This window comes from Bufo bufo, chromosome 6 (genome assembly GCF_905171765.1).
Source record: "Bufo bufo chromosome 6, aBufBuf1.1, whole genome shotgun sequence".
NCBI classification, from domain to species: Eukaryota; Metazoa; Chordata; class Amphibia; order Anura; family Bufonidae; genus Bufo; species Bufo bufo.
Genome location: NC_053394.1, coordinates 328667562 through 328680448, shown reverse-complemented (window position 1 = coordinate 328680448; position 12887 = coordinate 328667562). Strand labels below are relative to the sequence as shown.

At 43.3% G+C, this 12887-nt stretch overlaps 1 protein-coding gene across 1 annotated transcript in view; it reads right to left on the bottom strand.

Annotated features, from left to right (window-relative positions):
• Window positions 1-7398: 7398 nt before the first annotated feature.
• Window positions 7399-12887, bottom strand: part of ERGIC3 (ERGIC and golgi 3) — a 29035-nt gene continuing 23546 nt past the window's right edge. Inside the window, exons 10-13 of the mRNA XM_040435023.1 lie at window positions 9887-9951; window positions 9029-9165; window positions 8889-8944; window positions 7399-8266 (exon numbers count right to left, since the gene is read on the bottom strand). Of these exons, the coding sequence (XP_040290957.1) occupies window positions 8187-8266; window positions 8889-8944; window positions 9029-9165; window positions 9887-9951 (338 nt within the window). The 3' untranslated portion in view covers window positions 7399-8186. The remainder of the gene's footprint in view (window positions 8267-8888; window positions 8945-9028; window positions 9166-9886; window positions 9952-12887) is intronic.

Here is a 12887-nt window from a genome sequence, read left to right as displayed (position 1 = left end):
GTCCTAACAGCAGCACACAAATTTTCCTGCCCTAAAAGGTATTTTCTTGTTATAGACATGGTGGGATGGGGGGCGAACCCCTCCCTTTAAGGGAGCTGGAGTTCTTCTATTGGTTATTCTTTGGGCTCATTAAAAATTCCGCCGGTCCTACCAGTCCACGGGGGGCAGTTAACCCCATCTGTGCTGCTGTTAGGACTAAGGGAAAACAAATTATCGTTAGAAATTAACGATTTTCCCTTATAACATGCCGATTTTTCTCATGCGCGTGCAAAATGTTTTGCACTCGCGCGGAAAAATCGCGCATTTTCACGCACCAGCATCTTATCCGGGCCAAAAACATGACGCCCATGTGAAAGAGGCCTTAAGGAGAGTAATAAAGGTAAAACTGAACGACCATTCCTGCTCTCACTCGTTCCCGACAATCTACGTGTAAATGTACTGCTGATCACCTGATGAATGATCGAAACACATGTTCATCGGGAGATCCTGTGGTTTGTGCAGGCCCTCCAACCATGTAGCTTACTGAAGTAATTTCTATAAATATTAGAGTATTCATTTATTTTATAATGTGGCCCCATTATAGTTATGATATGCATGAGCCCTGACCAGTTAACACAGAGACGAGAATTCATATGGGCTGTAAATACTGTAGCGTACATGCTTTCTTTGTCTTCGTTATACCTGAGGAAAGACTAATTCACTGATCTGAAACTTAAGGAAAATAAGACCAATTTTTTGTTGTATCACCATTTTGCTAAAGATCACATTAAAGAAACACTATTAGAAATACGAATATTATAGGTTATGAGAAGCGTAGGATCCGAACATAGGGATTCCTAATACATTTGTTGTACACCTCCCCATCAGGCCTTTCAGCAGCCATTACAACCCATTAATTTTGCCTGGAGTGCTCCTTTCAGATTTAATATGGCACAGGGGTTTGTAATATGCACCATTATTTTAAATGCAAAAATGTGATCTCCAGGCTACAAGATACCTGTCCTCAGAACAGGTCATCAATATCATATCAGTGGAGGTCCGACACCAGTACCCCCAACAATCTGCGGTTTTGGGCAGCTGGAGCACTGGAAACTGTACAGTGTACAAGCTGGAAGCAGATATTTCTGTACACTGTAGTGACCTTACCAGGGGTACTGCAGCTGAGCTCCCATTTATGTAAGAGAGAGTGTACAGAGCCTTCTGCTTCAGCTCATACACTGCATAGTTTCCAGTGCCCTTGATGCCTGAAACAGCTGATCGGTGGGGTGCCAGGAGTCAGATTGATGACCTATCTGGAGGCCCAGACAAACCCCTTCTGCCTCATTTCTGTTCCAGAAGAGAGGTTAATAATCAAATCCGGAGTCTGAAAGCACCTATTCTGGCACCCCCTAATTTTCTGAGCATACAGACCAGCATTAAAACAGGAGCAATGGTTCAAGACTTGCACTTGCACGGTATGTGGCCAAAAAAGATGTTTTATGTCTCCGGTAGGTGAATAGGTGGTATATTAATGTCTAACCACCTGAATGTAGAACTACTAGCTGTGAGTTCATCTAATGTACAAGTATGAAAACGGTAAGTACCTTACAACTTACTTTTACCAGTGCTTGAAGTCTGCAGCTTCTCTGCTCCAGTGTCCCATGACAACACTTCCAGGATGTATTCTCATGGTTCAGTGTCATCACAGGAACAAGCTCTCTCTGCAACTGCTGTGTCCTCTCCACTGTGATTGACGAGGCCAGGCAGTGTAAACATGATCACCCTGGCCCTGACTTCTCCTAAAGTAGAGGGCATAGCAGTTGCAGACAGAGCTGAGCCTCTAGGAGCAAAGGCTAAGCCCCCGTTTCTCCTAGAGGCTCATTTGAACATATTAAAACTTCATTTTTCTCAGCAACAGGTCAGTCAGTTTCATAAGTACAAAATCTGCTGACAGATGCCCTTTAATATTTTTATTCCAATATGTTTTAAAAAGATGACAATTACTGTTACCGGTAATTTGATTTCCCGTACCCTCCACAACGGCACTGGTAGGAGCTTGAACGCGCCTCCCAAGGACAGGAAACAACAGCGGAAGCCAAAATAAAAAGACACCTCCTCCAACCTACTCCAGTTAATAACAGAGAACTGGAATCACGAAATGTGAAAAAAGTGTTTTGGGGATTTTTTTTGGGGGGGGGGGCGATACCCAGTGCCTTTGTGGAGGCTACAGCAAATCAAATTACCGGTAGGAGTAATTGTCATCTTTCCCTAACGCCTCCACATGGGCACTGGTAGGAGATTCTCAGAGGAGATATTTTTAGGGAGGGACCACGGCCAAAAGGACTTTTCGTCCAAACGCCAGATCCTGGTTGGCCAAAACATCTAGTTTATAGTGTTTGAAAAAGGTCATGGGGTTAGACCATGTGGCAGCTTTACATATTTGATCTATAGAGGCAGATCACCTCTCAGGCCAAGAGGCGGACAAAGCCCTAGTGGAATGAGCCTTCAATCCTAAGGGAGGGGAAACATTCCTTTCCTTGTAACACAGAATGATAGTCATTTTGATCCATCTGGCTATAGAAGCCTTAGAGGCTCCAAGACCCTTATTTTTTCCCCTGAAATTGGAGAAAGAGATTATCTGACTTCCTAAAGGATTCTGTGGCCCTAAAGGTAACCTATTAGGAAACGTCTGACATCCAAATGATGAAACAGCTTTTCCTGCTCTGAAGAAGGAGAAGCGCAAAGGGATGGTAAGACTATCTCCTGTTGACAATGAAACTTAGAAAATACCTTTGGAAGAAAAGCTGGGGAGAGCTTAAGAATTACTCTATCATCTAAAATAGTGAGATAAGGATGATTACATGAAAGGGCCTGGATTTCCCCCACCCTCCTGGCCATGGTGATAGCGATAAGGAAAGTAATTTTTAGGGTCAATAATTTTAGGGAGATTTCTTAAAGAGGCTCAAAGGGTATGGACTCAAAGGGTATGGACATTAGGGCCGAGAGAACCAAACTGAGGTCCCAGGGGGGAAATTTAACAAAGAAGGAGGGACGTAACCTACTAGTACCTTTAAGGAACCTACCAACTAATGGGATTTCGGCCACCTTGATATCCAAAAGGGCGCTGAGGGCAGAGACCTGAACCTTTAAAGTGCTGGTTCTGAGCCCCTTGTCAAACCCTGCCTGTAAGAAATCTAAAATCAGGCCTACATCCAAATCACCTTGAGGATCCCAGCGATCACCCGCAAGTAACAAGAAGGCATTCCAAGTTCTCAGATATATTTTTAAAAGTAGTCTGGTTTCTATTATGTAACAAATATGTAACAAGGTAGAAATGACCGCCTCAGAAAACCCTCTCTTTCTTAACAGGACCCTTTCAGTTTCCAAGCTGCTAGGTGAAGATGCTGTACATTGGGATAGAGGGCAGGACCCTGATGTAGTAGGTCTGGATTTTGGGGTAGGAACTAAGGTTTCTCTGTTGCCAGGTTTTGAAGCAAGGGAAACCAAGACCTTTTCAGCCAATAAGGAGCAATCATTATCACTTGTGCCCCTTCTTCTCGTTCATCAGGGTCTTTGCAACCAGGGAGAATGGTGATAAGGCGTAGAGAAGTCCCCTGGGCCATGTTAGTGAGAGGGCATCCACCTGATTTTTCTTCTCCTTGGGGCAGATGGAGTAGAATTTTTCTATTTTCCTGTTCTGTCTCGATGTGAACAGATCTAATATCAGAAGTCCCCACTTTTCTGTGATCTAATGGAAAATCCTCTGATTTAACGACCATACCCCTCTCTTAAAGAAGAATGCCTGCTGAGAAAGTCCGCTAAGACGTTTTTTTCTCCTCTTAAGTGGACTGCTGAAATGGCCTTTAGGTTGTCCTCTCCCCATATAAATATTTTTCTTGAGATTGCCGCTAAGGATTTGCTCCTTGTTCTCCCCTGCCAGTTTCGATAGGCCACTGTCGTCACATTGTCGGACAACACCTCGACGTGGTGGTGTTGGATAGCTGGTTTCAAGTCTAAGAAGGCTTGGAAGACCGCTCCCAATTCTCTCAGATTTAACGAGGCTGAAGACATCTCCGGGCTCAATGTCCCCTGTACCATCTGCTGCTGAGTATAAGCTCCCCAGCCTTTGCTGCTGGCATCGGTGGTGACTGTAATTAGATCCCTTGGTAGCCACTGTACCCTTACTTTTAGATGGTTCTCCACCATCCACCAACCTAGGGATTTCTTTACCTGATATGGAATCTTTATTCTCTTTCCTAAGGAACTCTGCATCTTGTCCCAGGATGAAAGGAGGAAAGACTGTAGGATCCTGGTGTGGGCCTGGGCCCAATTCACCGAGGATATTGTTGATGTTAGGAGACCCAGTAGGCATATGACATCTCTTATAGATGCTGTTCTGCCCGAACAAAAGATTCTCACTCGAGCTATCAGGTTGGTTAGCTTTTCCTGCGGTAAAAAGGAAGATAGACAGTGGGTGTCCAATAGTACACCCAAAAAAATGTTTTGCCGACATGGAATTAGCTTTGACTTCTCTTGATTGATGAACCACCCTAAGGAAGTCAGTTTCCTCCACTATTTTGAGGTGATCCAGAAGATGAGATCATCTAGATAAGGGTCAACAATTATTCCCTTTAGATGGAGAAAACCTACAACGGCGGCCATAATTTTTTGTAAAAAGACGTGGAGCACTGGAGAGGCCGAAGGGCAAGGCCTGATACTGGAAGTGATTAAGCTTTCCTTCTATGTAGACAGCGAACCTGAGGGATTGTTGACTCTCGCTGTGGATGGGAACATGATAATAGGCATCCGCCAGATCGACTGTTACCATGTAATAATCTTGAAAAAGGAGGTTCACTGCCGACTTTATAGACTCCATTTTAAACTTTTTGTACATGACCAGACGATTTAGTGCTTTTAGATTAAAGATAACTCTGAACTTCCTACTTGTTTTTTTTTTTTTGGCGTCATTGTGACTTCTTAGAGGAGGCGTCGGGGTTGAATAAGAAGCCCCTACCCCCGGCGGATTGCCATCTGGCCGAAGACTCCTCCTTATTTTGGTTTGATTGTTTAAATTTGGTTTGAGAACGAAAAAAAATTTCTCTGGTGAAAAAACCGGAGCTCAGATGGAAAGCCTCTCTTTTTGTCAGATGCTTTCTCTAAGATATAATCTAATTAGGACCTAAAGAGTCTATCCCCTTCACAGGGAATAGCACACAAACGACTCTTTGAGCCCGCATCACCCAACCAGGAACGTAACCAAACTGCTCTACGGGTGGCAACTGATAGAGCTGTAGACCTAGCTGAGAGCCTCACCAAGTCTGCGGAAGCATCAGCTCGAAGATTGGAGGCTTGTGTTAAAACCGGGATAGAGGAAAGTATTTCTTCCCTAGAAGTACCGGCTGCCAAATGATTTTCCATTTGACTAATCCAAACCAAAAGGGACCTGGCAGTGCAGGTGGCTGCTATCGCTGGTCTAAACATAGCAGACCTCGTTTCCCAAGACTTTTTAAAGGAGACCCTCACATTTTTTGTCCATGGGGTCCTTTAGCAACCCCATATCCTCAAAAGGGAGAGAGGAGTTTTTGGATATTTTTGCTATTGGGGCATCAGTCTTGGGGGTTTTATCTCATGTTTCACAGTCAGACTCCCAAACGGGTATTTACACTTGAAGGCTCTTGAAATAACAGGTCTTTTCTCCATCATATCCAGGGAATGGAAGGATCCGTCTTTAATACTATCATGAACAGGGAATACCTGTCTCTTTTCTCCTAACCCTCGAAACATCTGATCCGGGATAGATAAGGGTTCTTTAACATATTCCTATTTCATAGTTGCCCGTATAGTTTTTAATAAAAAAAATCTGTATCTTCAGGGGAGCAGAACGGGTGACCCGAACAGTCATCTTAAGAATCAATCAGTCACCCGAAAAAAGTTCCCCTTCATCTAGATCAAATACATCTGACGAAAGATCCACAGATGGATGGGGAGAGGGGGGGGGGAAAATCATACGTTGCTCAATCTCTGAGTTCCCCTCGTCCCTAATAAGAGTTTTAAGGTTTTCCATGAATGATGGTAATTCTTCCGCTACCACTTTTTCAGTACAGCGTGGGCATCGCAGCTTTTTAGTAGTATGTGCACATCGCACATTTCTTTTTAGTAGACTCACCACCTGTGAGTTTTGCAGGGCCAGCCTCTTTTACCTAAGGAGCATATACACTAGGTTAGTACTAGACCTAGGGGGAGAACCCACACCTGCACCCTGTGGTGGACCTGGGACCGGAAGAACATTATCCCATAAGCAAACAGAGGAGGTGTCTTACCGGGCTGAGGATTTTGCAGGGATCAGCAAATCTGCGAGGGGCATCATTATCCGCTGAAGACATCCTGGCAGTTTGCAGTTCAGCATAAACCACCATCTCCTGTGGAAGCAGGGTCCTTTTAATCTCAAACCCTTGCTGTGTCTTGGCTCCGCCCCCAAGCCACTGCAGAGAGCACGCTGCCTCTAGCCACGCCCCCGGCCGGCCGAAGCACGCACCCCGACGTCACTTCCCTCACCGGAAGCACGCCTGTACCGGTCAAGGAAGCACAAGGCCTCGGCTCTCAGGAATACTCCTGCCCACAGAGGATTCCTGTCTGCAGGGCGTGCGATGTGTTGATCCCCTTTTACTCCAGGGTAGGTACAGCCCGGGATGCCCAGCACGGGACTTACTCCTAGGGACAGAGAAGGAGATCCTCGCTCCACCTCTGTCCCCTGGTCAGCCCTCCCTAATACCGGCATTAGTAGGAAGGGGAAGGAGCCTAGGCTGAGCGAATATCATCATCAGCCAGAGTACTGGCGGAGCTTCCACATGTCCTGAGGGACAGGAAACAACAACTGGAGTAGGTGTCTTTTTATTTGGGCTTCCGCTGTTTTTTCCTATCCTTGGGAGGAAGGATCAAGCTCCTACCAATGCCGGTGTGGAGGCGTTACGGAAAATAACATCAATGGCTCTTCTCAAACATGGCCAATTTGCAAATTTCCAAATCAGCACATGCCCTCTCTGTTCCAGAACATGTGGATTCTGCTGCTGAAGTTATCCTTTTCGTCTGGACCTGACCTTACAGCCCATCACCCTGCATTTCTATACTCCCGAATAGTAGTTCTGCACTGATATGGTTGGGAGGGTTGAACTGCTGCACACTTGGGTTCATTTTCCACTCAGAAACCTGAGAAAGCTGGATAAAAAATAGGAAATTTAAAAGTTGAGTAGGATCAAAAAAATAATCAATTGATTCATCTGCACAGACGACCTGGTTTCATAGTATCATGATGACCAGTGCTGTGGATCAATCAATGGAACAATCAAGCACAATACTATCGCTGATCACACAATGACATCAGCAGGGAAGCATACATCCTTACAGAAAACAGATGGAGCCAAGATAAGCCTGAAATATGTAAGAAAGTCGAGATGGAAGGGCATAGCTGATAACAGGTGAATCAGAAGCAGAGATCAGGAATTAAATCACATTTATAACTTTTTTTGTGGATTCCTATTAGCATCTGTACCTGGATTATTTCCAAAAAAAGTCACTTGTCAAATACTCCAGAATTAAGAGCCCTGTTGCAAATATTGCACATTAAAGTAAAAAAAAATAATAATAATCAGCTCCGTACGCCAGCTTAAAAGAAACATTCATTCTGTTAATTTAATGGCTGTGCAGTAATGAGATCCACAATTACAGTCAATTTCTTGTTGCTAGTCATCGGTTTAAAAAATATGGTACATCTGATTTAATATGAAGAACAGACGCTCCTGGTAACCCACTGAGAAAAGTAGCAGGTGAGCAGAGCCTCAGGCAGAGGTAGCCTTTCACAGAGCGGCTGGATGAGAACAGCAATGGAGTCTTCCAGTTATCCACCAAAGACGCCATATCTCCAGATAACGCTGGAGAGAACTGCAGTCACCATCCCCTCGGTGCAGAACAGGGAAGAAGATATTAAAACTAGAGAAGACCTCACCAGAGATACAGAGTGAATCAGCTGTAAGCTGCCTCCGTACACTGCATGTTAGGCGTAAAATATTTCCGTGGGAAACAACGCAGGCTCCAGCTAAATGTACTTAAAATCTGTTTCATGGTGTTGATCCCAGAAAGATCTTCCCGAATTCCACTGTGCAGATATCGTAGTCTCTGGCCTGGAGAGGGCAGCAAGTGTTATCCCCCCATTATGTGGTTTTCCCAAGTTCAATTTTCTTCTGAATGGCACGTGTGGAGTGGTAGATTAGCGAGTCGATAAGTCCTGCAACTGTGTTGTGAAAGCAAAGAGTTTATCAGAGGGATAACATATGGCCTGCCAGTATAGTATAAAATTTCTGGAAGCACAGCGATAAGGGGTATTCCCATCCAGAAATGTATGGCATATTCACAGGATACGCCATTAAATCCTAGAGGTGGGACCTGCACCTATCTGAAGAACGATGCCTTGTTGTGCTTGGCCAGGAATGGAGAGGAGGCCGTGCATGGGCGGCGCTCTCCATTCACTGTTATGGGACATCCAAAGATAGCTGATCTCACTATCAGGCTCTTTTTGGAAGTCCTATAGCAGTGAATGGAAAGAGATGTGCATGGGCAGCCTTCTCTCCAGTCACAGCAGTGCGCAATGTGGCCCCATAAGTGGGACCCACACCCATCAGATATTTATTGGATATTCTATAAATGTTCGGACTGGAATAACCCTTTAAAGGGGGTGTTATCTGCTGGCAGCATGTTATAGAGCAGGAGGAGCTGAGCAGACTGCTATATAGATCAGTTACTCCTGCTCTATAGCATGTTCCTTACAGATGGCACTGCATTTTCATGGTGACAGGTTCACTATAACTAGCAGCCACATTCATCGGCTGTATGATCATAATCTGGGTAGCACTTACCTGTAAACACTCCTCCTATAATGGCACATACTCCGGTTAGAAAGTGGGTAAATGATCTAGAATAAGGAATACAATATTATACAGGTGTGGATTCTAGACAGTGCACATGATGGAGCAGACAGGGCCAGAAGGTTTCTCACCTGTGCTTCTCCGTCAGCTTCACCATCATAGGAGAAAGCTCATAGAGGACAAATACCCCTGGAAGACCTTGATCACCAATCAAACCGTTTGCAATCTTTTCATGTCTGGTCACTGAAAACTGATTGGTGCGTAATACCTTGGAAAGAAAATATATCTACTTAGAAATTCACGTTATCCATTGTAGCAAGAATACATTTCTCCAGGATACTTTACAATGGCAGCTTTAACTGCTACCATTCAAACAGCTGAAGATTACCTGGTCTCCCTCTGATAGGGTCCCCTATGCAGGTATGAACATATCAGTGCCTGCACGTACCCAAGAAGACCCGGTAGTTTTCAGATGTGAAGGTCAAAAAGAAAGGAAGACATCTTTTAAAGTGAAAGCCCACCCTTGAATACCATTTTACGGATCTCTTTTCGTATAAAAAGCTCCAGACTAGGTAAGGAGGAGTCTTAGATGTTGTTTGCATTCAGAGCTTCGTCTTTTTTGACACAGTGCTTCAAAACCCCAGCATAAGCACAGTTCTACAAGATAAAACGCTGGCTATCAGTTCACTCCACCTTAAAAAAAAAAAAAACTGCTTTCTGCAATGCAAGGTATACAGAGAAAGCAGTCAATCAGTGGTGGGATTGAAGGGGGAGATGGCAGCTCATGAAGATTAAGGAATCCACTGCATACATGCAGCATTGTGAGGACTCCAGCACTCGCCTCCAGATAGACTGTGATTTTAGAGCACTGGAATCTGGTTCTCTACCACTGCTCTAAGATAAAGCAGATTCCCTTTAGAAAACCCAGACAGAATGGTCTGCATGTCGACGTGCAGAACTAGTCTCACCACAGTTACTTCGTATCTTACCTCTCCATCTACTTTCACATATATTGTAGGAACAATTTTCACAAAGTACTGGAACATCATTGATGCTATAAAAAATAAATAAATAAATAAATAAAAAAAGACAATGAAAATAGGAAAACACTTGTAGATGTATCTACTCCATTGTTATAAAAGCAGTTCTGGCACCTGGATGAACCCTGCCAGGCACAAAGCCTGAAAGAGTCTATGGTCTGTGGATGTCAACCCTATATCATATGTCATTCTAAGAGACCTATATTTTCTGTTTGCTAGCGGCAGCACCCGATGCGTTCCATTGTGAACGCACCGGCCAGCCAGCCCTCGTACTGGAAACAGGAAGCGCTCTTATGCGCTCCACGCCGGAGCGCATCGGTAGGCACGCGATATCCCCAGCCGCAGTGTGTAGGGCCGATGCGCTCCACAGTGGAACACATCGGCTCCTCTGATCGGAAGCACTGTTTACCAAGTCACTCTCACACCCCATATAAGCAGGGTAAGTTCAATAGAGATTTTATGTATGTTGCTCCTAATGAAGGGGTTTTTATTACACCCCAAAACGCATTGAGACAGATTTTATAAAGCAATTAAAGAAGTTGGACAGAAGCCCTATTTGGAGTTGGCTGCATTCATCCTCTTACATTCATACAGGCGATCCAGGCCAGGGGGATCATTGGTAACCCGGTGTCTTGAGCTTATCTGGGCGACCACCCCCAGCTGAAGTGAGTTAACATCTCTTATATTTTATCCATTAGATTATTTTATATGTTGCTGCACCCAACATTTTTTTTTACTTCGGATCTATGTAGATTCATTATTTTAGGTGGCAGAACACTTAATTATCTAACTTTACTGCACTTACTGTATAATTTAGCCCACAAGGCAAATTTTCACATTACTGGGCACTTCGTATTGTGTTAGAAATTTTTGAGGCTAATATTGTGGAGAGGGCTGGCGCTCGAACATTGTTTTTTTTTAATGGTCTAAGGGTTGTGGGTTGATACCCACAGACCATAGACTCTTTCACTCTTGCCCTTCATTGCACAACTGGATAGGTTATCCACTTGGGTTTTTACCCCATAAGCTGCCCCTTCTCCACTCGCAATCTCACTCCAATCCCACCCTTCACTAAGGTCTAAACTTTCTCCTTAGGTGTATATAGTCAGTTTTTTTATATCCTTATTGACAGCCACTTTATTAACTCTCCGCACCCTTTGGCGCCTCACGTTGATCCCATCTTCAGGATACTGTTTCCTTAAGATCTGATTAACCCTCATCATTTCTTTTTCATATAGGCATAAAACCTCGCAGGGTTGAGGACACAGATTAAAACGATACCCGTCTTATGTCTGTCGGTGGCATCATTGCGGAGAAAAATGAACTTTTAAAATTATGCAAATGAACTATTCGAGCACCAGGAGACGGGCTTCCCCTGGTGCTCCATAATGACGCCCCTCTGCTTTTCATCACAACCCCCTGGCCTTTAGATTGACAGCGCTAGACTGCATTTGTGTTCAGAACAGCGCGTGCACACATCTTCGGCTTCATCCGACAAGCGAAGATGCTGTGCACACGCACCATTCTGGACACGAGTCGCTGGATAAGCCTGCCTTATTTGCATAAAATTTTAAAAACATGTTTTTCTCCGCAACGATACCACCAACAGACATAAGATAGGCATCTATCAACAGCCACAGCCAACAGTCCCTTAACCATTTCACATCTGGGCCATTTCCCCCTTCCTGACAGAGCCTAATTTTGCAAATCTGACATGTGTCACGTTATATGGTAATAACTTTGGAACACTTAATTATCCAAGCCATTCTGAGATTGTACTTCATGACACTGGTAAATTTGGGTCAATATATTTCATCTTTATTTATAAAATAATCCAAAATGTACAAAAAAAAATCCAAAAATTAGCACTTTTCAAAATGTCAATTTCTCTGCTTTTAAAACAGAAAGTGATACCTCACAAAATATTTATTACTTAACATTCCCCATATGTCTACTTTATGTTGGCATCATTTTGTAAATGTCAATTAATTTTTTTAGGACATTGGAAAGCTTTAGAATTTTAGAAGCAATTCTTAAAATTTGAAAGAAAATTTCCAAAACCCACTTTAAAGGACCAGTTCTGGTCTGGTCACTTTGTGGGGCTTACACAGTGGAAACCCCCCATAAATGACCCCATTGTAGAAACTACACCCCTCAAGTTATTCAAAACTGATTTTACAAACTTGGTTAACCTTTTAGGTGTTTCACAAGAATTAAAAGAAAATGGAGATGATATTTCAAAATTTTTGGGCAGAATTTCCATTTTAATCAATTTTTGTTTCTTTAACACATCGAGGGTTAACAGCCAAACAAAACTCAATATTTATTACCCCGATTCTGCGGTTTAAATAAACACCCCACATGTGGTCGTAAACTGATGTAAGGGCACATGGCAGGGCACAGAAGAAAAGGAGCGCCGTATGGTTTTTGGAAGGCAGATTTACCTGAACTGGTTTTTAGATGCCATGTCCCATTTGAAGCCCCCCTAAAGCACCCTTACAGTAGAAACTCCCAAAAAGTGACCCCATTTCGGAAACTAGGGGATAAGGTGCCAGTTTTATTGGTACTATTTTGGGGTACATATAATTTTTAATTGCTCTATATAAAAAAAATTGTGAGGCAAGGTAACCAAAAAATGGCTGTTTTGGCATTTTTTTTTTTTTTTTACAACATTCATCTGACAGGGTAGATCATGCGCTATTTTTATATACCAAGTAGTTACGGACACAATGATATCAAATATGTCTACTTTCTTTGTTTGAGTTTTACATAAAGCATTTAAAAAAAAATTATATTTAAATTATGTTTTTGTGTCTCCATTTTCTGAATGCCATTTTTTTTAATTTTCTGCCGATCGTCTGCTGCAGGTGTTCTTTTTTTGCAGGAAGAGTCAACGTTTTTATTGGTACATATGATTTTTTGTTCATTCATTATTTCACTTTATGGGGCA